General features: G+C 41.1%; 1 protein-coding gene across 1 annotated transcript; it reads right to left on the reverse strand.

Annotated features, from left to right (window-relative positions):
- Nucleotides 1–1,237: 1,237 nt before the first annotated feature.
- On the reverse strand, nt 1,238–21,163 carry esyt1b (extended synaptotagmin-like protein 1b). The gene is made up of 52 exons (XM_069539026.1): nt 20,242–21,163; nt 18,785–18,826; nt 17,698–17,832; nt 17,530–17,603; nt 17,237–17,309; nt 17,019–17,108; nt 16,784–16,839; nt 16,513–16,633; nt 16,239–16,415; nt 15,927–16,009; nt 15,697–15,745; nt 15,214–15,303; nt 14,968–15,063; nt 13,606–13,677; nt 13,434–13,520; nt 13,169–13,318; nt 12,882–12,995; nt 12,623–12,799; nt 12,401–12,486; nt 12,270–12,318; nt 12,037–12,126; nt 11,853–11,948; nt 11,689–11,760; nt 11,445–11,531; nt 11,198–11,344; nt 10,841–10,947; nt 10,551–10,728; nt 10,260–10,436; nt 10,082–10,164; nt 9,765–9,813; nt 9,586–9,675; nt 9,303–9,398; nt 8,999–9,070; nt 8,623–8,709; nt 8,394–8,540; nt 8,161–8,297; nt 7,721–7,841; nt 7,551–7,639; nt 7,027–7,150; nt 6,258–6,434; nt 6,075–6,157; nt 5,749–5,797; nt 5,564–5,653; nt 5,304–5,399; nt 5,137–5,208; nt 4,958–5,044; nt 4,715–4,861; nt 4,504–4,640; nt 3,590–3,721; nt 3,371–3,473; nt 2,977–3,026; nt 1,238–2,053 (listed from the first exon to the last, which is right to left on the reverse strand). The coding sequence occupies exons 1-52, from the start codon at nt 20,599–20,601 to the stop codon at nt 2,026–2,028; spliced, it is 5,481 nt and encodes a 1,826-aa protein (XP_069395127.1). The 5' UTR covers nt 20,602–21,163; the 3' UTR covers nt 1,238–2,025.
- Nucleotides 21,164–22,928: the final 1,765 nt, after the last annotated feature.

The following is a 22,928-nucleotide window of genomic DNA, read 5'->3' on the forward strand; positions in this document are numbered from 1 at the left end:
TGGTTTCTGTGCTCGTTGGTTCTGAAGGGTTGAGCAAACAGAGCTGGGTCGATCTGTAAAGAACTTGATGAGGAGACACGTGGAAGCAGGGACCCGAGAATAACGCGTTACATTCAAGGGGCAGATCCAGGGCTGTTTGTTGTTGTTTTTCTTTTGCCAGATGAGAAATGTTTAAAGGGATAGATCACCCCAAAATGAAAATTCCCTCATTGTCTTCTCACCATTATGTCGATGGAGGCGTGGGTGAAGTGTTGGAGTCCACTTAACAGTTTAGGAGTTTCAGGGGTAAACGGAATTGCAGCCAAATCCAATATAATGACGTAAATGGTGACTTATTCAGAAAATGCCTCCACACTGCTCCTGTGCTGTCATCCAAGTGTCAGTGAGCCCCGACATTCAAATTCAACTGGAAACAGAGTCATTTACACCATGTTTAAAGCCTGGGTGTCCTCTGATATCCTCCTCATGCATGGATCGCATTCCTGCTACATGTGTCCTTTGTCCACTACTTCCAAAACAAATGCACATTCTGTCTGGATGAGGATTTTACAACAGTTGCCAGTGGAAACTCTACGGCTTTTGTCCAAAGAGGCGCCAAAATTAAAGAAAAATGAAAATGTCCTTATAGCTTTAGGGAAGTTTGACATACTGATGTTTGTTAGAGTGTTCATGCTTCAAAATTGGTTGAGCATGTGCACCAGTGGGAGCTTGATATGTTTTATACAATGGGAGGGAGTTGAGACGCATCGTGCATATTTACACACAAAGTGTGGTTTACTACAGCTGTGACTAGGGCTTTTGGATCACTTGCACAGTTGCAGTACCCCTCAAACAGTATTTAAACCCACTTTCTAACATGGCGATATAGATTGGCTACTGCACTGCACTTATCAGATTTATAAGGCTCAAGCTCTATTTTTCCATGATCTTCAGAGCTGTAAAATGTATGTAAAAGCTGCAGAGGAGTGTTTGACTGGTTTTCAACAGGCTCAATTAATAATATCGTTGATGAAAAACTACACGTTGAGACTAATCTGCTCGTGCAGAAAAGAATCTGATACAACAAAATGATAGCTTCTGATTCATCGGTTACAGGAAAAATGTACCTGACAGTGCTCCATGAGAGATTTTTTACACCTCATACTGTTGTGGAAGTGGAAAGTCTTTAAAGAACAGCAAATAAAACTGTTTTCTAAATGTTACCCCCCATAAAATGGTTTCATAACACACTGAGGGGAGATGTGCAAAATCTGTTTATTTTTCATCTTTCCACAAACAATATCTGATCCATGATTTTTGCAAATATACACAAAATCAAATACAGCACAATTTGATTGTAACGCAGGTGCAATGTAACAGATACAAAGTAAAAAACATATAAAATTGTTTTCAAAAGCAAATTCAAACACAAATGTAGCAAAGCATCGAAAAATATATATTAAACCCGATGTCAACCTCTCGTTTCAGATCCGAAATACTACTATTAGCATCCATGTGCAACCATAACAATGGTCTACAAATGCTACTGCTCTTCTGATAAGATACTCTCAATCAAACATTCTTGCAGCGACAAAAATAGCAAAAACAAAACATGACTCAATTCTTTCTGTCCCGTTACATCTTCCCTCTTCTCCACTCAATCTTTCAAATTCTATTATTTTCTTCCTATAGTAAAATAACCTTCATTCAAAATAAACATGCACTTTAACCTTGTCAACTCAGCTACTTCAGCCAACTTATCTTTGTATGGATGTATGTAAAGATGTATCTTTGGTGAGAGTATGTATGTATGTGAAGACGTATCTTTGGTGAGACTATGTATGTGAACATTCAGTGCAGTCCACTTCTATATAATACGGCATGTTGATACACATAGAGCTGGGTGGATGCAGGTAAGGCTGCCAAGGTGGCGTTGTATGCAGAGGTGTAAAGGAGAAGGCATCAGAGTGAGTTGCAGCAATGGCACAATGCCAAGTTGAGCAATGACATCATCGTTATCATTGTACTCCATCAGCATCAGAGCGTCTATTCAGCGTCATCTTTCAGAGTGAACCTAGAATAAAGAAAGAGACAGTCGGTCAATAAAAAAGTAATGATGATCCTCAAACAATGAAAATAGAGAACACAGTTAAATTATACTAGATGTAGCGATCCAGCGCTCCCTGATGTGTGTGTATGGATGGTTTTTTAGGTACTGCGTAGCATATTCCGTGCAATTTTTTGCAATGACAGTAAAGCTTTTCGGATTCTGATACTCCATCTCCATTTCAGAATGTTTCCATTCACTCCAGTGTCCATTTTTCTTCTGTGCACATACCTGCTAACTTAATATGCTAACTGGGCCTCAGTTGTACAGGCTAAATGCTCTGCAGATTGTCTGGAACATGCAGATTGTATGGACAGACAGCACTGAAGGGTTCAGTGGTGCTTTGAGCAGCTTCATCGTTTGTTTTTTTCCACAAAAACAACTTCAACCACAGCAGTCTTTCAAACATCTGGAAAATGTCCAGAAAAGGGTGTGCAGACATTTTCTGGCGTTTGTCTTTCACATATGAAGAACGCAGCTGGAGATTGTTTGAGTCGGATACTTTCACAACAACATGAAAATATCCAGAACATCCAGGTGAGGGGTGGTGTCTGGGTAGAGCATGAAGCAGGACATGACATAAATATTTCTGCTGAGTAAATCATAGTGATTTTGTTTTTTGTTTTGTTTTGAAGACGACGTGTATGGCTCCTCCTTATCCTGAGATATTTGCATTTTCCGGACATTTTACAAAGGCTGGCAGGAAAAAGCCCCTATGTTGAATTAATGACGCTCTCTGTCTCTTTGTCAGCAGGGAAGAATCTAATGTTTTTGTTAACAGAAATCATGTCCATCAACAGATGGTCAGGGTTGGTTGTTTACGATTGTTACTGAATAGATAAGGAATAGATTTTTAAATGGAGGCTGAAGAGCACTTTGTCTCTCCTCACCATTCTGTGATGCCAGGAATCAGGTCAACTTCAGCCAACTCGATCTGCACCTGGAGAACAGGAATGACACAATGTTAACATATATTTAGTGCCCTCCCAAACGTATTCACCAAGCTTCAGAGTGGAAGAATCGGAAAAGGCAGGGATACACTTAAAGTGAGCTGCAATGCCTAACATGGACAAGTGTGGATTTCAACACATTTTCTAAATCTGTGGGTTTTTCTGGACTAGTTACTTACTTGTGTATTTACTTCTGAACTACAAATGAATTACTACTGGCAGAAATATTACTGTGTGGGATGCACTACTTTTTAAAAAGTAGAAACACAAGACCTCCTGTGAGTCCCATGCCACATTAAGGGCTGATGTAAATACTGCAGAGTCTCAGACTGACCTGTCCAATCACATCACGGCTCCTGAACGAGGCCGAGTTGTTTTTCACTGATACACTGAGGCGCCTGAATCTCGTCTCCTCCATCAGTAGATCATACTCAAACCTGGAAGGAAATGCCGAAGATGATTAGACATGAATACTGAAGCTAACAAGGATCATAACAGATAAGAAAAAAACATTGAGTATGAATACAGTGCAGTCAGTCAGTTAGCTGATTACCTCTCCTTGTATTCTGGCTGCACGTCTCTTTTCTTCACTGCTGTCTTCCTCTTGGTGGCCTTGCTTTTGTCTGGCAGCAACATGAGGGAGACGTAGCTGTCGACACCATCCTTTGTCTGAGGCATCAGACCTCTGCACACAGACATAGATGTAAGTATAACTTAAATCATTTTTAAAAGCATATTTAAAACTTCCCAGCACATTAAATCAGTATAATGCCTCTGTAAAATAAATACAGAGCAATGTGCAAATTATGGATTACTCATTTTCTTCACTAGAGGTTTTATCTTGTTTTAGTTAATATACATACAAAAAACCAGGTACATGTACACACAAACATACAACACACATCACATCCATCTTCAAATGAGCTCTACTACCTCAGCACCACTGTGATGTACTGCAGTTCAGCAGCAAAGTTACCACTCCCACCACTACTACAAAAATCTTAATAATCAAAATTATAATAATAATATCATCCAAGATAGCAGAAGTGGTAATAGCAACAATAACAACAATAACCAGGAGGATATTATCACCAATATTATCAACTACAATAATCACAATAACATCAACAATAGTGGCAGCAGAGGAGCTAAAAATGAAGGAACAAACATATACATTAAATAAATAGATAAACAAGAAAGTGAAGGAAGGAATGCCAGAGTGCTCGTTCCATCTATTGGCAGGTTGAGACTTACAAGGATTTCCAGGGTTCCCATGTCGAGTTTTATAAATTATGTCCTCACTTTGTAAGTTCTTCTTCTAGAATAGTTTCAAAGATATATAAAAACCACATGTCTAAATATTCTGAGTGCCGAGAAATATAAACCTATTCTTTAACCTGACCCATAAAACTGGAGATAACACAATCTTACTAAAAGTGTTGCGGCACAGTATTTGAGGAAACACACCTGCAAGCATGGACGAACACAATGAGCTTCCTGTCCTGTGAGGAGTACGACAGCGTCAACTTCACCTGCCCAGCTCCAGAGCCGGCACAGGGCAGAGTGCCTGCACTGATCAAATCCACCATCTTGGAATCCAGGATCTATGGGAAACAAATTCAGCGTGGCATCAAAGATATCTTTGTTTTTTAGCAATCAAATACGTCTGGATTCTCACCTTGAGCTCAGCCCTCAGGAGGATTTGACTCTCAGGCGTGGCGCCATCCAGACGGAACCACTGGTCCAGGACCAGATGTGGTTCTGCAAGAAGCTCCTTCATGGTAACAACCAGAGATCCCATTGGCTGGTCCCAGCCACTCGACAGCTGCAATGCAAGCGAGGGAATGAAAGTTTCATTGAACATTTCTGCAAACAGCAGATATGCTCTCTTCAAACAAACAAATGTTAATAAAGGTCTTGCCTTTACGACGAGCATCTGATGTTTTGGCTCACGGACCAGGAAGAAGAAAGACTCGTTCCACTCAGGACTGGTGCTGCGGTCACACAGCTTAGAGACGATGAAAAGATAAGATAGCATCATTACATTTCAAACTGAATCAACTGGACTAAGTGTAGAGGACTGTGCGTGAGGATTCTCACTTTGGTTTTGTATGTTGTTTCACCCAGAATGAGCTCAGCACCCGCTTTGGGCTCCTTTCCACTTTTCTTCAACTGATGAGCCAGAAAGAAGCACTCAGATTTTATTACATGACAAATGATTTTCCTTAACTATTAAACAGCATGGGGATAAACTGCAGGCAACTTACAGGCAATGATTGTGCTCTCTCCATGTGGACAAAGAGCAGAGCAGCAGAGGGGACCGTTTTGTTCTGAAAAGACTGGAGAGTTTGAAGCTGCAGGACCTGCAATATGGAGAACAGCCCATTAAGCCTAGAAATAATGTTGTGATGAGAATAATGTTCCCTGCGTCTACGAGGCTGCTCTCCAGGGTACACATCAATAATCTGGATAAACAGAGGATAAAATCGGTGGCAGATAAAACTGTAAACACGGATCAAGGACTGACCTGGTCAAGTCTGATTGAATGTGAAACTGTAGGAACCCACTCCAGTATCAAATGAACCCGCCCAGACTTCACGTCGTTCAGCGTGTACCACTGCAACAGAAACAAAGAAGTATGGAAACACCCTTTAAATGAGAAAATGAAACCATTCACATGCTGTGACATCTGATTATGAGTTACAGACTAACCTGATCTGTGTACTGTGATCTGATCACCTCGTTCAGCTTAATGCTGAATCTGTGAATAACAAAACAAGGAATTTTTAAAATAAGATTTCAATTTCACTGTCTTGATTCCAGATTGGGTGCACTGACACTGAGGTTTATATTCAAATTTATATCATGACAACAGGAGGAACTCAACAAAATTTGATTTTTAAAACAAGAATATGACCCAGTTTGTTTCAGTGAAAACAGTTCTTACATAAACGAACAAAGGAGCCTACGTGTTAATATCTTGGACTCAGATATAAGTAACTGATTAACCAACAGTGAGCAGTGTTCAGGACACACACCTGCCCAGGAAGTCATCAGAATCTAGATCTTTATCGAACGCTTCAAACTTGATCTCCTGGAGGCTGTTCCTGCTCAACACCGTCTGTTCAAAATAGACAAAAATCCACAGTAAGAAAACTAAATACTGAACATACAATGAAACACAGACTATGTTGAATACTTAAAATTAGAGCGCTTCCTACCTCATACATTTCATTCCACGTTGGGTTAAGATTCTCTTTTATAACGTGACTCTTAAACATAACGCCACCTATGTTGATTTTGACGTAGGGGTCACTCTTGCCCTTCACCATGCCTCCCATCAGGTTGTCCTTTGCCACCAGATTCTGGGCCTCCAGCAGGTGAATCCTCAGCACCCCCTGCAGGATGAACATTGTAATTGATTTCAAAAATACAGGAAGTGTTTGAGCTTTTTATGTGTAGCTACTATAAACAGGACACCAAGAATATAGGAGGATAAAAGCATTCATTCTTTATGTCATGGTTTTAAATCTTTCTCTGCATATGCAATTCAACCTTTGTGGCCAGAATCACTGACATTCTTAATCTCCAACAATTTTTAGAGCACCTGGTAAAGAAACCTCTTCTCTAACAGAGGCTTATTGAAAGACTTTTCCCCACATCATTCCTAACAGTAGATGCATTTTTAAATAGATATTACTGCTGCCACTGTAATAGGTGAAAATACTCTTATAAGATAGATGCATTTCCTGTAGTAAAGAAAATCCACATAATCGGATGAGACCCAGCAGCATCAGTTTGCTTAAGTATTCACCATCAAATGATTGCAGACACAAATAAGGAATCAGTAAAGACTTGTTGTTATCAGATTCACAGCTTTGATGGAGCCCTGACATTTGCAGATAAAGACTCCCCTGAAAATTCAACCAGGGTTATCAACAACTCCCATTAGGTGCTTGGTGGAAGCTTAACTTTCAAATCTAAACCCACCTCCTCCCCAAAGTCCTTGCTGGGGCTGGTGTGTGCTGGATGAGTTTCTTTAGGCTCTGCGGGACCCAGGGTTTCAGCAGGAAGACCAGTCACTGTGGCGAAAGCAAGGCTATCGGGACCAGCACTACACACACACACACACACACACACACACACACACACACACACACACCCTCTAAAGTCAGGATTCTTTTTGGTGGAGTGATTGATCACTCTTCTACTATTTATACTTCTTTTTTAAATCATGATTAAAGATTCAGTGAGATGTAGATTGCAGCCAACTGAATACCCCTTAACCATAAAACATAAGAAAATGAACATAGAAGATAAAAAAGATCACTTTTAGAGCCGGTGTTTGATTTGTCACTTCTGACCTACTGTTAGAAACATGGCAGTGTCGTATGAGGGACTCCAGATATAAAGTGCTCTGAGGTAACAAAAACACAAGTCTAACTTTTAAGTGATTACCAACAGATTCCCACTAAATCCCACACAATGGACCTTTAAGGCAACATGGAGCTCACCCCTTTGTTTGCTGTGGTTCAAAGTCTCCTTTCACTGATGTGTGTGATTGTGAGGGACACTCCTCCGCATCTGTTTGTTCTTTCTCCAGCTGAGCAAAATCAAATCATGGTTATGAAGGTGAAAACAGAGAAAACCCAATAACAACTGACTGATAAGTGATGAAACTCACAGCAACAGCAGAAGGGAATGTTTCAGGTGCAGCGTAAACGGCAGCTGGTTCAGCAGGAGCTGTGGGAGTACATGTTTCTGCTGCTTCGGGTTGTTTGGGCTGGTTGGATACAGCAACAGACCTGAACGTGCGCGCACACACACACACACACACACACACACACACACACACACACACACACAGTACATTTTTTAAAGTACATTTCCTGAGAAACTCCACCTACCCATTGCTACAATAACTCAAAGACACAGCAGTTTTCATCTCATTATTCTTTATACACAAGAAATATATACATAAACTGATACTGTGAAACTTAGTGGAGTGTCATTGTAGTTGCTTGTTTGTTTGAAACGTGTATTTTTTGCAAACTTATAGAATAGAACTTATGTGTGAGACATATTTGAATAGGCACATTATATAACATCAACCCAAACTCTCACTCATGTGTTGGCAGCTCTGGGATTTCTTCCTCTTCCATCGCTGCTCTGAATGCTTTGTCAGAGCTGGTGACAACCTCTTCTTTCTCTGAACTAGTCACAGAAGGCTGTGGAACTTCAGTCATCCTTGAATTCAGGATCTGTCAATAACACATTTCTGGATGGTTATTCTGTGTATCAGAGACAATGGCACCAATCCCCTGTGTTTGTGTGTGTGTGTGTGTATTTTTTCGTACCTTGAGTTCAGCCCTAAGTAGAATCTCACTTTCAGGTAAAGCTCCATCCAGATGCATCCACTGGTCCAGGACCAGCTGTGGCTCAGTGAGCAGCTCTCTGACAGTAACAACCAGAGATCCCATTGGCTGGTCCCACGCACTCGACAACTACCAGTGATCAGGGCACATTCATAAAGTCAGAGATTAAGCTATAATATACAGCAGTGTTTAGATAGTGTGTATTACTCACCTTCACTATGAGCATCTCCTCTTTAGGATCCTGCACCAAAAAGTAGAATGGCTCACTCCACTGAGGAGATCTGGAGCGATCACAAACCTTCAATCAGAAGAAAAGGAGAAAATATAAAAATCATACATTTACAGCACTTAAAGTTGTGTCTTCCTTGTGGTTTCAACTAAAATATATTAACAGTGGAATTGTAAACACTGCTTACAAAGCTTCTGTCTGTTTTACTGTCGTTAGGCTAAGAGGAGCCAAAGTTATGATTCTAATTCCACACATAGAAGCTTTAGTGATTTACTCAGTAAATTGTTAGTCATTTACCTACACCCTTGTTTAGTTTCTTGTCTTTGTGTGTTTCATTTATTTATTATCAGCATCATACCTTGGTTTTGTAGGTTGTGTTTCCAAATACAAGCTCAGCCCCAGCCTTGGGCTCCTTTCCACTCTTCTTGAACTGGACACAGAAATATGTAACACACAACATTTGATGAATAGATTCAATCCCCTCTCTTCTTTTCTTCTAAAACATATTCTTAACTTGCTCAGCCAACCACTATTTTTTCATTGTTTTGTTATTTTACTTATAAAACAAATTCTGAAGAAGAAGAAGTCATTTTAAACTCTTTCATCTGAGCATCTCTTAAGCAGCACACCTCAGACTGTGTACACAATGACAAGGTACTCACAGGCAATGAGTGTGCTCTGTCCACATAAACAAAGAACAGAGCTGCAGAGGGAACAGCCTTGTTCTGGTAAGACTGGAGAGACTGTAGCTGCATCACCTGCAGCAGAGAATCCACACAAAAACATTACAGTGACTCATTACAGTGGGGATGTGCCCATTGAATCAGCCAAGCAGGTAATCTTATTTGGTTGAGAGAGGAACAGGCAACACAAATGATGACTAATTAATAAATGTGAATGATTGACAGGAGAAACCTGACCATATTATAAAAATGTTGCACTAACTTGCTCCAGGTTGTTATTACAGGACACTGCTGGAACCCACTCCAATATCAGGCGAACGCGTCCAGACTTCACGTCATTCAGCGTGTACCACTGAGACAGAGATGTAATGTACATTTACTGAGTCACAGCCTGTGATTACACCAGAGGATCACATATTCATACACAGTAATTATACTCACCTGGTCTATGTACTGGGAATGGATGATATCTGCGACACTGATTTTGAATCTGTTTGCAATGAGGAATAAAATGCACATTTTAGAGAATAATGTGCGGTAAATGCACAATCTGTAAAATACGGCCTCATCACTCAAAAAGTGGACAAAATTCGTACAAATATTTCCTGATACTGTTACAGTCTTTGTTTTCAACTAAAAACATACATCATTGAAAATACTCAATTAATATTTTTGTTTCGTGAAAATACAGCACAAAATTATATACAAGTGATACTAGTAGTCGCTGTACAGCTGGAAACCTCCTCATTTGCCCTGACCTGCCCAGGAAGTCATCTTTGTCCATGTCTTTGTCGTATAGTTCTACTTGCATCTCCTGTCCAGACTGGGGCCTCAGCACCACCTGTGAGAACAGAGAACGGTTGCTGCTGGTTATCATTGTCATCTCCATTTCAATCAGCTTTTGAGAATTCAAATTGTGCAGTCGCCTCTACACACCTCATACATTTCATTCCAGACAGGGTTGAGATTGTCCTTGATCACGTTACTCTTAAATGCATCATCTCCAACACTGATCTTTGCATAGGGGTCACTCTTGCCCTTTACCATACCACCCATCTTATTGTCTTTGGCAACCAGACTCTGGGCCTCCAGCAGGATGATTCTCAGCAGCCCCTACAAGAAGAGACCATTTGACTTAGATAGATAGATCATATATTTTATTAAACCTGATGGTGTTACATCCTCCTGCTTGTATCTGGTGCTGTAGATCACAATTTAGCGATGTACCTCACTGGCAAAGCTGAGGTCAGGAGAAGTGTGGGGAGGTTGTGCCATGACAGGACTTGGTGTTTCTTCAACCTTCTCTTCAATCACATCAGCTGCCCTTTCCTTTATGTCAACGTCTTCGTGTGAAGTGACTGAGGAGACGATGGTCTCCACAGGAGGAGCGTCCACTGAACTGGACCTTAAACGTAGCAATGAGGGAAATTTAAGAGAGAATTTAGAAACAGATAGATGGATAGATGGATGGATAGATGGATGGATAGATGGTTGGATGGATCGACGGATGGTCTCACCTCAGCACTGTCTCTGTCTCAGGTTTTCGCTGAGCAGGAGAGGGGTCTGATGCTGAAGTGACCATGGCCTTATCAATGGCACCAGGACATTTGGTGGGAATCAGCAACTGCAGTTGAATTGGATACTAATTATTTCACTTTGTTAACCAGCTTTGTAATAATCCTGACTGTAAATATCAGTATCATTAGATCAGGTACAAAATTAGAGAACTGACTCTAAAGCCACAGACTCCAAAGATACAGACTGAGACATACACATTAGAAATGAACAGAGACAAATATTGTACATAGTTAAAGAAATACACAAACACTAACTATCTAGCATTAAACACAGAGAAAATGAAAAGACTCTCCGACCTTAAGTTCAGCCCTTAGAAGAACCCGACTTTCTGGTGAGGCTCCATCCAGATTGAACCACTGGTCCAGGACCAGCTCTGGTTCTGACAGCAGCTCTCTAATAGGAACCACCAGGGAACCAATGGGCAGGGTCCAGCTGTGAGAGAACTGGAAACATAACAAAGAAGGGGGGGTGGGAGTGTTTGTATAACAGACATTACAATATTTGCATCTATGGTGTGTTGAATAAGCAGTGAAGCCATCCCACCTTGATTACAAGAATATCTTTTCTGGGATCTTGAACCAGGTAACAGAATGCCTCATTCCACTGAGGTGATGTGCTGCGCTCACATACCTTTAGAGCAGAGGCAAGCATAAAAAAAATGTACTGATTTGGACCAGTACAATAACCACAATACGGAAAACCATCAAATGCAGTATTATCTGAATGAGTTGTGGAATTTCTCTTTGGGATTCACTGAAGTGCTCCGTATCTATTTTTGGTATCTTACTGTCGTTTTGCGAGACATTTCTCCAAGAGTCAGCTCTGCTCCCACTTTAGGATCTTTTCCGCTCTTCTTCACCTGCAAAGGGATAGAACAGGCGATTATGATCTTTGTGGTTTTACTGCTTTAACCCTGCATTGAATCCTTCACAACAATATCTAAGGCCTCACTGGTAAACCATCTGCTTGCTCGATGTACACAAACAGGAGGCCTGCCGAGGGAAGGGCTTTGTTCTTGTAGGACTGTCTGGAATTGAACTGAAGAACCTGAGGAGACAGGGAAGAGAAGGGTGAAGGTGAATCAAGCTAACCACAAAGCATCCATCAGTCAATGACTCGATCTGGAAAAACTGACCTGGTCCAACCTCTCGGACTCTGAGGATGTTGGAACCCATTCTAGCACCAGGTGAACTCGACCAGATTTCACATCACTGAGAGTGTACCACTGAGAATTACAGAGAAACCGTGTTAATGTAGCTTATTACGTTTCTGCAGGTTTTAAAATTCAGACCTTTTTGAAGAAGTAGGCCCATAGAGAATAACCCTCGATATGCTCATCACAAACTAAAGAGACAGTAGTTATCTCACCTGATCAGTGTACTGGGAATCAATGATGTCCTTCAAACTAATCTTCAACCTGTGTGTCAAGACATATGACATATGAATGTATCTTCCTGAATCAAATGAATGCATGTGATTATTAAATAATATGCAGCTACCTTCCCATGAAGTCATCCTTCATGTCCATGTCTTTATCCAACAGTTCCACAAGCAGGTCCTGGCCTGGCAGTTGTGTTAGAATCACCTGAAGGGAGAACACAGTCACAATCTTTCAAACCAAAGTATACAAGACATTTAGAAGTGCACTTTAACATTTTTCCCAGCAGTCAACATTCAGTAGAATAAAAATGATTTTCTTTCCACGACTTCCTGTTATTTACCTCGTACATCTCATTCCATGTGGGGTTAAGATTGCCCTTGATCACATGACTTGTGAATGTTTCGCCCCCAACATTGATCTTGGCGTAAGGATCACTTTTCCCTTTCACCATTCCTCCCATCAGGTTGTCTTTCGGAACAAGATTCTGACCTGCCAACAGGTGAATCCTGAGCACTCCCTGAAAAAAATGTCAAACTTTAAAATATGTGCAATAGACTCAGAGTGTTCTCACATAACATATATACACTGTCATCTGTTACCTCTGTGGCAAAGCTTGGATGGGGGGAGCTCTGTTGAGGCAGCTGTTTGGAAAGTCCAGCTGCCAGATCAGATGACACATCTGCTGCAATACGTTCCTCATCTAACCACAGGACCTATGTTACAGTGGAAAAAATAAGAGACAAATGTGACCAAAATCCCAGAATTTATTTTTAGTTGTGATCCCAGTATACACTTCTACTTTGTATTGTTTTTTGTGTATTTGCTTTTTTTAACTTCTTGGTCTGATGCATTGCAGGATTGATCAGTTGGTCTACTTGTGATTTACCCTGAGAACTGCATTGATATAGATGCGACTGGCTGTTCCAGAACTGTCCAACTGGAACCACTGGTCCAGAGAAAGATTGGCGTTGGACAACAAACGGGACAAAGGGATAGTCAGACTGCCCAAGGTCTGTACACGGTCGGCATCCTTCACCTGGTTCATTTAAAATGAAGAGAAAAAACAAAATAAGATGACAACTAGTATGTCTATCAGAATGCCTGCACTTTATTGCAGATCAGCTAAAGAGCTTATGCTTATGAGCTGTTACCTGAATGTCTATGTCCTGTTTGAGTGGATTGTGGATGAAGAAGGTAAACGCTTCCTCCCACTCTGGATTAACAGTTGTGTAACAAGTCTAAAGGCAGGAATAGAGGATAGGGATCAAGATTCACATTAATCAAAAATAAAAACATCACAATTGGTTTTCCTATTAGATATACCTTGCTCTCTCTTGTGACATCCTCCACAGACAACTGCACCATGGGATTGGGCTCTTTATTTCCCTTCTTCATCTAAAAGATGCACAGAATTAGACATAGAAATGTTCCTAAACGGTCACCAGCATCTGATACTCCTCTGATATTGCAGAAAATGACAGGGCATTGGCAATTTCCCGAATCTATGTACTGATCCGATGCCACATCTTTAAAGTAGTTGTTTCTCACTGCGATAAAACTGCAGATTTGTTTGCCCAGAAATCACTTTTTGTTTGCCGCTCCAAATCGGCAGTTGCACTGTACTGCCACTGGCAAGTACTATTTTTAGAGTGATGTGGAAGAAATGATTTCAGGTAGTGTAGTGTTAGCCAGAACTAACTATAATGTCAGCAGTCTGGCAATATATCACACTGGAAGGTCCCACAAGTAAAAAGGTAAAAAGTGCCATGTGCAATACAGTTTCAAGGGGTGGCACTAGTGTGTAGCCAATTTAATCCTAGATTTGTTTGGTTGAAGTGGCTGTTACACTGTTTCATACTGTGACTTTACTCTAAAAGGTCTTTTATTTCTATAAACTGTGGCTGCACTAATTAACAGCTATGTATTTCTGGATTTGTTGGATCAGGTTTGTTTCAGTTCTCACTGTAAAACTAGAAAATAAAAGATGTCCTACGACATTAATTCTCCAGAGCCAGGCCATACAAGAATCATAACTTCCATACAGGGTTAACTTAATAGCATAGAGCTGTTAAAATGGATATAGGTTTTTTAATGCACTTGTATCTGATTGGTACTCTTTGTGTATGTCCAGGTATCAGAATGTGAATCTAAAAGGGGGAAATGTGCTAGAACATTTCTAAGTTAGACAAATATGAATACACAGTGAGGCATGTGAACAATGACTTGTTCTGTGACCAAGAGCAGAGCTAAAAAAAACTCATCAGCCCTTCTGACAACACATGGTTTATGTGAATAATAGTGTTTCAAAGGCTGCCATAGCAACAGCAGCAATAATAAGAGCCCTGTGCTGCTTGGTATAATCAGGAAGTAAGAGATCTGTAGCAAAAGAAACCACAAAGACTGAGCTTCATTCCGAGGATGTTTTGTTTTTGCAATGCTTTTGCCTTTAGTATGAGATATGAGAGTAGAAATGAGCACGGCGCACGCTATGTGTTCCGCAGTCCTGGATAAAGTTAGCCACACTCCACACTGCACTGGAGGGAGCAGGGTTAGAGGACAAGGCAACAACAATGAGGAATGTCTAACAGATGGCAGTTACTGCTCTGCTTCAAGTGTAACCACACACAGGAAACCACTCAGAACTGAGCACCAACATGGTGGCACACACAGAGATATTTGACTCACAGGAAGTGCCTCAGCCTTGTCCAGATACACAACCAAGATGGCAGAAGATGGTGGATCAGCAGTCTTACTAGTCACACTCTCGTTCCTCTTTAGGATCTGGGAGGGGAATGAACAGAGATTTTTTTTAACTGTAATTGTGTGACACAATAAGCTGAGGGGCACAAAGAAATCCACTAAGGGCACATAGGGTCATCACTTAAGGGGAATCAGTGTAAATAAGTATCAGTGGAAATAAGTGACTCAAACCTGCTCTAGTCGATCGCTGCTTGGCAGCAAGGTCAACCACTCCAGTCTGAAATGAACCCGTCCTGATGGAGTGTCCTTCAGAGTGAACCACTGGGGAAATAACCACAGACACACATTTACAATCCACACAGTAAATTCAGCGTGGCACAGCGAAAAACCACTTTCAGTGACCCATCTTTGTGAGTAATGGGAACACATTTTTGAATTCCTTACCTACAGAAATGAAAAACAACATGCATTATTATTTTTGTATTATTATTAGATTTCTATTAGAACAATTCGTTGTGATCTTTCTACATAAGAAAAGCCTAACAAGGGACAGGGATTGCAAATTAGCCTCAGATAGAAATTCTGTTTATCATATTCTTGCAACTTGTTACAATGTTTCTCTGTATTGTCCCTGTTATATAATAATAAATAAACTTCAAGACTTTGCTTATACAACTGAATATTGTGACCGAGATCACAAGATTTTTTACTTACATCATCGACATATATGGATTTTTTCACAATGCCCAAATCCAGTTTGGCCCTGTATGAAACAGTGTAAGGCAGAATTACTAAAAGACAAATGTTCTTCTGAAAATAAAATGATCATTGCACACATTATTTGATTGTTAGAATAGTAAACTTTTTCCCAATGAAAAGTAGATGGCAGATGAAATGTGGCAATGTCAGATTCAACATCGGCACACAGAAGACATGATATGTACCTGCCCAGGAAATCATCCTGGTCTGGGTCTTTGTCATATACCTCCACCTCCAACTCTTGACCAGGCACCTCATGGACAATAACCTGATGCACCAGACACACATAAGGACATGAAGACGGACAAATCGGTCTGTATGGATGCTGGCTATGGCCTCATGAATGTAAATGAACAGTCTCAACACTCAAATACAGAACAAAGTGAAATGACACATGACATCCATGAAAAACTAAGAATATTTCCACCCCTGTGTGTGCAGAATAATAACAACACAGATTCCAGTCAATTCAAATTAAAACACTTTATTGTCCTTACCTCATACATTTCCTCCCACTTGGGAGAGTCTGTGTTGTCAATGTGCTGGGATGTAAAGGTCTGAGGGCCGACCCTCAATATGGCATAAGGGTCAGACAAGCCGGCCATGACCCCTTTCACGTAGTTGTCCTTTGCAGCTAGTTTCTGTGCCTCCACCAAGTGGATGCGTACCACACCCTGAGAAAGAAAAAGAGGGTGTAAAGTACAATATATTGGTGTTTGCTGAAATGTGAAATAATATCTCTATCTGCAGGTGCATGTTCAGGCTCTTTACCCTTGGCAAAGGAGAGCGTAGTTGGGCCACGTGCAGGCCAGGAACCAAGGGGACAACCAGGCGGTTTGGCAAAACCAAGAAGGAGGCAATGGCATCCATAATCATGCTGTCTGACATGACACTGAGACCAAGGAGGAGGTAATGTCAATGAAAACATACTGCTGCCCTGCCTGCATAATTCATTCATCCCTGTATAATAACATCCACAGGGTTATCCTCTTTATAATGTTTTATATTATATTAAGTATTAAGTTATTTCAGTATGACTCACTTCAGTCCAGGGACGTCCAACAAATTAGTCAATCCCGTCCAATTAATGTCCAGTTTCTGCAAAGAGATTTGGACAGAAGAATTGACTGTGTGCAGCAAACCATTCAGGACTGATGAGAAATCAATAGTAGGAAATGTCTATGAGACTAAACTGAGATATGTGAGAGTGACAGGAATCTGGGTTTAAGGCCACAACAAGAAAAGTACATAAAGAGGTGATTATAAAATGGACTTACGGGCCTGCGGATGAAAAACATGGTGACAGCGCCCACTATGGGCACATCTCCAATCAAAGGCTCCAGAATCACCCTCATCATCCCATGTAGCTAGAGACAGAGAAGATGCTTGTGAAACTCCTGATAAATATTAATGAATGCATTACAGTAAACCCATAAGCTTTATGTAGACATCTTCTTCAATAATAAAAACATATTTAAAACTTGATAAGACAGACCTGTATTCCTTTGACTCCAGCTTTGCAGAAGTATCTTTTCACCTCCACATTGATCTCCACGTTACCAACATAGCTGAAGATAAAAGAAGCAAAGTGTCATGTATGGTAAAACGTCCTGGGAGTTGTAATACACCGTTTGAGTTTACAGATGTGTCCATTGTTCATGCGTATTTGTTTGTGTGTGTCTGTGTGTGTTCAAGCAAACAAGTGAGAGAGAGAGTGGTAGAGATGGATGTAAATTTCAGTTCTGAATGGGGTCTAACAAACACAAAGAGCAATGGATAAGCCTTTACCTGATATACAGATCCAGCAGGACTTGTCCCTTGTCATTCTCTGTGTGTGCCTTGATCCCTACAACCTTCATGGCCTACAGAAAACAGAGAGAACATTTGTGCTGTAAAGAACATGCAGCGTTTGTGTGAATCTTTTAAAGCTGCTTCACATTATAGTAAAGCTGTCACCTTGTCTCCCATGTCCACTTTTGTGAAGCTGAGGGTCTGGAGGTGGGAGCTTGAGTTTCGGATGGATGGAGCGATGGTCTCCACAAGCAGCTTCTCCAGGTACTGGCCGACGAAGGGCCACACCTGCTGCAGCACCTGGTCAGGTCGCCAAGCACAAGGTTGTAAGAGAGAAAATATATAATATACATCCCTGACGTTTTCAACCACAAAGTCAACTAGTAATTTTAGCCATGTACATCACAACAAAACTATCTGTCAGGTGCTTTGGCTTCCACAGGCAACAACAGAGGAATGACAGACAGCTGTGGCCAGTTGAGCTTCCTCAACTGTTTGTATTCTTAAGTGCAAATAAATGTGTGTGCAAAATATTATTGCTACTATATGAATGCTACCATGTATCCATTTCTACAGGGGAAAGAACAAAGCAGGGGCAGTGTTTAGTTGGGAGCTTGTGTGACTGTGGAAAAAATAAAAAAGCAGAGTTGATTTCAGTCTGGCATAAGCAGAGAGTGAGTCATCAGCCGCCTGCTCCTGTAGAGGACGAAGCCTGAGCAACAGTGGAATCTGCTGACCTTCTCCTCCAGTGCAAAGTCTCAAACCTCTGCTTTGTCTGCTCAGATCTCGTGGTCCTGTCACCATGAAAACGTATATTTCTGAATCTCTATGATCCTTGTCTGTCTGAGAGAGAGAAAGTTGGAGGCAGGAACAATAGCTGTAGTTTTTATTTAGTTTTATGTGGACTGGGCAGCTCCTCCCTCTTCCTGTGAGCTAGCCTGTAATGAAATGGAAATGTTGAGAGGGCGCACTGGCACTGGGCCTTCTCTCTGCAGCACAGACAGAATGGCAACACTAATGGGGGGGGGGCTTTTTTCTGGGAATGTGGAAGCAACCGAGGCAGTGCTACCCTTAGCTAGCATCAGCTATCAACCAAACACACGCCGTCTTGTGTCATTCAGCACCACAGCTGAACTACTGAATGAACAGACGTGTGTCTGTGCTATAGGCTTAACAAAGGAGGAGTAAACAGCATCTCTGTGCAACGTCATTTGCTGAAAGGAAGTGAAATAGGAAACCAATGATATTTTACCTTATTCAGCCACTCAACCTTCTCAACGTCTGGAAAGTTGACCTACAGTAACAGGGAGAAATACATAAGATGATACATAATTAAGAATAGAGCATGTTGATCGTGATGATCACACCACCTTAAGGAAATGATTCAGCCATGGCTGATGCACATCTGGAAAGGTCATCAAAAGCCCTGCTAGTATCATGCTATTACATTGTTTATCTTTGCAAGTCACGTCTCCAGTTAAAGTTTTTTAAATATTTTATTCATAATCCTAACACAGGCCATTTGTTGTGCAGTACTGGACAACAACAGATGTTTAATAATTGAATGAGTGTGCATGCTGTCTGGTTATGTAAGCAATTACTGAAACAACACAGGAACCTTGTTTGGGTGTGGCCAGATACACTGGGTCAACACAGACCCATAAGGGTTGCAGCATTTCCATGATTGATGCATGTCTTACTCATTTTACAGCCACCTTTAATTAAAACTACACAGAAAATTTGATGGTTGAAGTGTCCCTGAATTGCTCCGATTATCTTTTAGAGAACTTAAGTCACAAAATACACACTCATTAGAGGAAATCATGGGAGAACAAAGTACTATGTGACAAAAAGGAACTACTGCATGTGTGCATGTTTGAATGAGGACCTAAACTCCAGCAGGAAAAGAAAGAGCATTTTTAAAAGACCTGAAGAGCAGAGTCTGAATCTCACTGTGCAGGCATGTTATCTCTGGAGACCCTGCACAATTATATAAATCCATAGCAGCTAAAAATAGCAAAGTTACTGGAAACCATTCTTTATCATAATGGTTCTCAATTAGAGGCCCTTGGTTCTCCGGGGGTTCATGGCCCTTTGCGAGGGGGTCTATGGAAAGTTTCCAGATTCTTCTATTGAAATGATCAAGAATAGGAGTGGGACAAAATAAAAACATGGCAATATATCATCTTCTAATGCATTTTACCTCTGAAGGGGCATTTTGTAATCTTATTCAGTTAGATAGATATCAAGATGTATTGTTATATAATTGTCTATATAATGATCATTGCAGAATAGCTGTATCGTAATAATATCATGATCGCGGTTCATGTATCACTCACAGATTGTATCACACCATGAGTTACCCGGTGATTTCCACTTCTGTGTGGAGAGGGTGAAAATATTTTAGATGCATGTTAAGACATTTCTATTATGTTGTTCTTACACATAACTAAGTAGAAGTGTAAGAATAACAAGTTATGTCTAATTATTCCAAGGGACATACATTAAGAGGGTCCCTGGAATGTTTTCTACCTCCTGGGGGCCCTTGGCTGAGAATCCATGTGAATCTATGGTTGATCAGACCCTGCACATGCCTCTGTGATGTTATAGTTTCAGGGTGTTTATGTAATGTGGGGTAACTGTATGTCACGGTGGGCTGAGGGTGCTGGTCGTGCTGTATAAACACTCTCTTGTGTGCTCGTGTCTCACCCATGCAGGGAGGTCTCTCTTGATCCTGGACACTTTCATGGACGTGTACTCCTGCTCGTTGTCCAGCAGCTGGATGGCCGACTTCAGGCGCGACTCCTTGGCCTCTCGGGCGTGCTTCCACCCGGTGTAGACCATCATGCCGAACACCAGCAGGCTGGTGCTGACCCGGTAGTACCCGGCCAGGTAGACGGGCAGCAGGGCCCCGAGACATTTCCCGAAGGTCCAGAGAACCGCAACGGCGCTGATCCCCTTCGGAGCCGGAGCGTCGAGCGTAGCAACCGCGGTCGGTGCTTTCTCCTCGGTGTCGCTTGGACCTTCGGCTCCCTTCGGTTCGCTCGACTCTGGTTTGTCGCTTTGCATTATGGATTTTTTTTTTAAACGAAGCCTAACGAAACCAGTTCTGATTTTATTGTGAGGACCGACTTTTGAAAGCGCGTTAAACGGACTTTTCTCTCACTCAACCGTCACATCTCTAACGTCGTCTACCCACCGTAGCTCAGATCACCGTCCCTCCCGGTCGCATGTTCTTCTAACGGGGTTTAAACCTGGTTTTATTGTTGTTGTGAGTTGCGGTAGTTTTCACAGACTGATCCCAGATCTCCTCAGCCTGTCCCGTTATCTGAACAGGACACGCCCACGGCCACTAAAATAACTGCATCCTTGACTCTTTCACTGCTGAGACGACTCATCCGATAACCTGAGACCGTGACTGCAGCGTGACTGCGCTCTGCTGCTTCTCTCAGGATGGATGTTGTTCAACTCAGCATTCATCGTGTGGGTTTCCTGCAGGAAACACACGTGCTCCTGAACATATCTAACCATGTGCTCTGCAAACTCCCCTGTACAAATACTTCTTCCATTCCAATATCGACGTGTTGTTCAGAGCAGATTCTTCTTTGATCCTTCCCTCGTTCAAAATGACTGTGGTGTTCAGCTCTTCAAAAACCCTTAAAGGTAGAGTGTGTAGAACTTTGTGATATCTAGTGTTGAAATTGCATGTTGCAGCTGAACACCCCTCACCTCACCCTCTCCTTCCAAACATGAAAAAGAACCCAAGACTCTCAGCCTTTAAACTTCCATTCATTTTTCAACATCTTCAAAATTATCTTGCAGTTTTCACATTTTAGGTTTTGTGGGGGGGGTTCTGTAAGATTTCTAAACGTTATAGTGGGTGTGTATTTGGGGCTGCTAGAGTGAGATAAATCCCAAAATAAGTAAAAAAAAATGGTATTAAAAAATCTTATCTTTCAGTGTTTTGAAAGTGATACAAAAAATTCTTGCATCCTTATCATACTTGAATGGGTTCTTTCTTGATGCTTGTCACGTCCTTCCACCAAGTTTCGTGGGAGTTCTTTTTGCAGTTTTTGCATGACCCTGCAGACAAAAAAAGAAACAAAAACATGGAGAGGGCTGCAAACTTTCCCTTTAGGTAGCGATGGCAGGTTGACTGACACTTCCCACAGTGGTACACTAGCATTTCCCATCTTTTATAACAAAATATGATGAAAAGATATTATACTGTCCTTTAAAGTTACAGTGTGTAGAATTTAGAGATATTGAGTGTTGAAGTTGCATGTTGCAGCTGAACACCCCTCACCTCACCCTCTCCTTCCAAACATGAAAAAGAACCTGTGGTAGCTTCAGTTGTCATAAAAACTCAAAAGGTGTTTAGTTTTTCCAGTCTGGACTAATGTAAAAAACATGGCAGTCTCCGTAGAGAGGGTCCCCTCCATGTAAATATAAAGTATTTAAATATAAATGGCCTTTTCTAGGGTAACAAAAACTACAATTTGTACAATTAAGATGAAACAAACTATTGAAAACATCATGAGGATTATTCTACATTAAATGTCTGCCAATAGTTCCCTTTCAACTAAATCTTACACACTGGACCTTTAAATGTATCCTCCTTCATACTTTGTGGTAGAAACCACAAACAGGCCCAAAACCCCTAAAATATTTTCCAACGTTTTTGATATCTTGAAATGTATTTGAAATAATTGCAGTTTAAGTTTAATTTAGTGTAATTCCATTTCTTATTCATTTTTTCTGTTTTTATAAGAAATCATCTGCTCTGCTTTTCAACAAACATTTGTTCTTCTCTTTTCTCTCCCACATCTTTCACTTCACACACACAATTTGTGGATACTTTTTAATAAGCTGTGCTCTTTCACACCATGTGCTTCTTGCAGCAAGCAAGCAACCATATTTTCTTTTTGGATGCAAGTTCATTCATGTTCAGCTGTCTCAAGCAAAGCTTTCATGCATTTTCAACATGATTCAACGAAGCACTACAGCCTTCACACTGCAATTTAAGTAACTTTCTACTTCAAATGTGGATGTAATTGTCTATCAAAAAGTGCATTTACCTGTCTGGTGGTGTGCAGAACAGCTTTATTTGGAGGAGAAAATACTGTGATATAGCCATATAGCTACTGCTTGGGCAGTATTTTTCTGCTGCCTCAGTTGACTAGAACAGCCGACTGTGCATTTCCTCAGTCCCTTAATCCAGTGTGAGCGCCCAGGCCCCTGCAGGCTGAAATGATTCCCAGTGCTTGTGGCAGACAAACACCAAATGCTCCACTTGTTTAAAGAGTCACACGGATGTGAAGCTTCTGTAGAGACAGGCGATTATATTCAAGTTTACACAATGTGACCCCACCCAAACAACTCAAGCAATGAGATGC

The sequence above is a fragment of the Paralichthys olivaceus genome, chromosome 2 (assembly GCF_024713975.1).
Source record: "Paralichthys olivaceus isolate ysfri-2021 chromosome 2, ASM2471397v2, whole genome shotgun sequence".
Lineage (NCBI taxonomy): Eukaryota > Metazoa > Chordata > Actinopteri > Pleuronectiformes > Paralichthyidae > Paralichthys > Paralichthys olivaceus.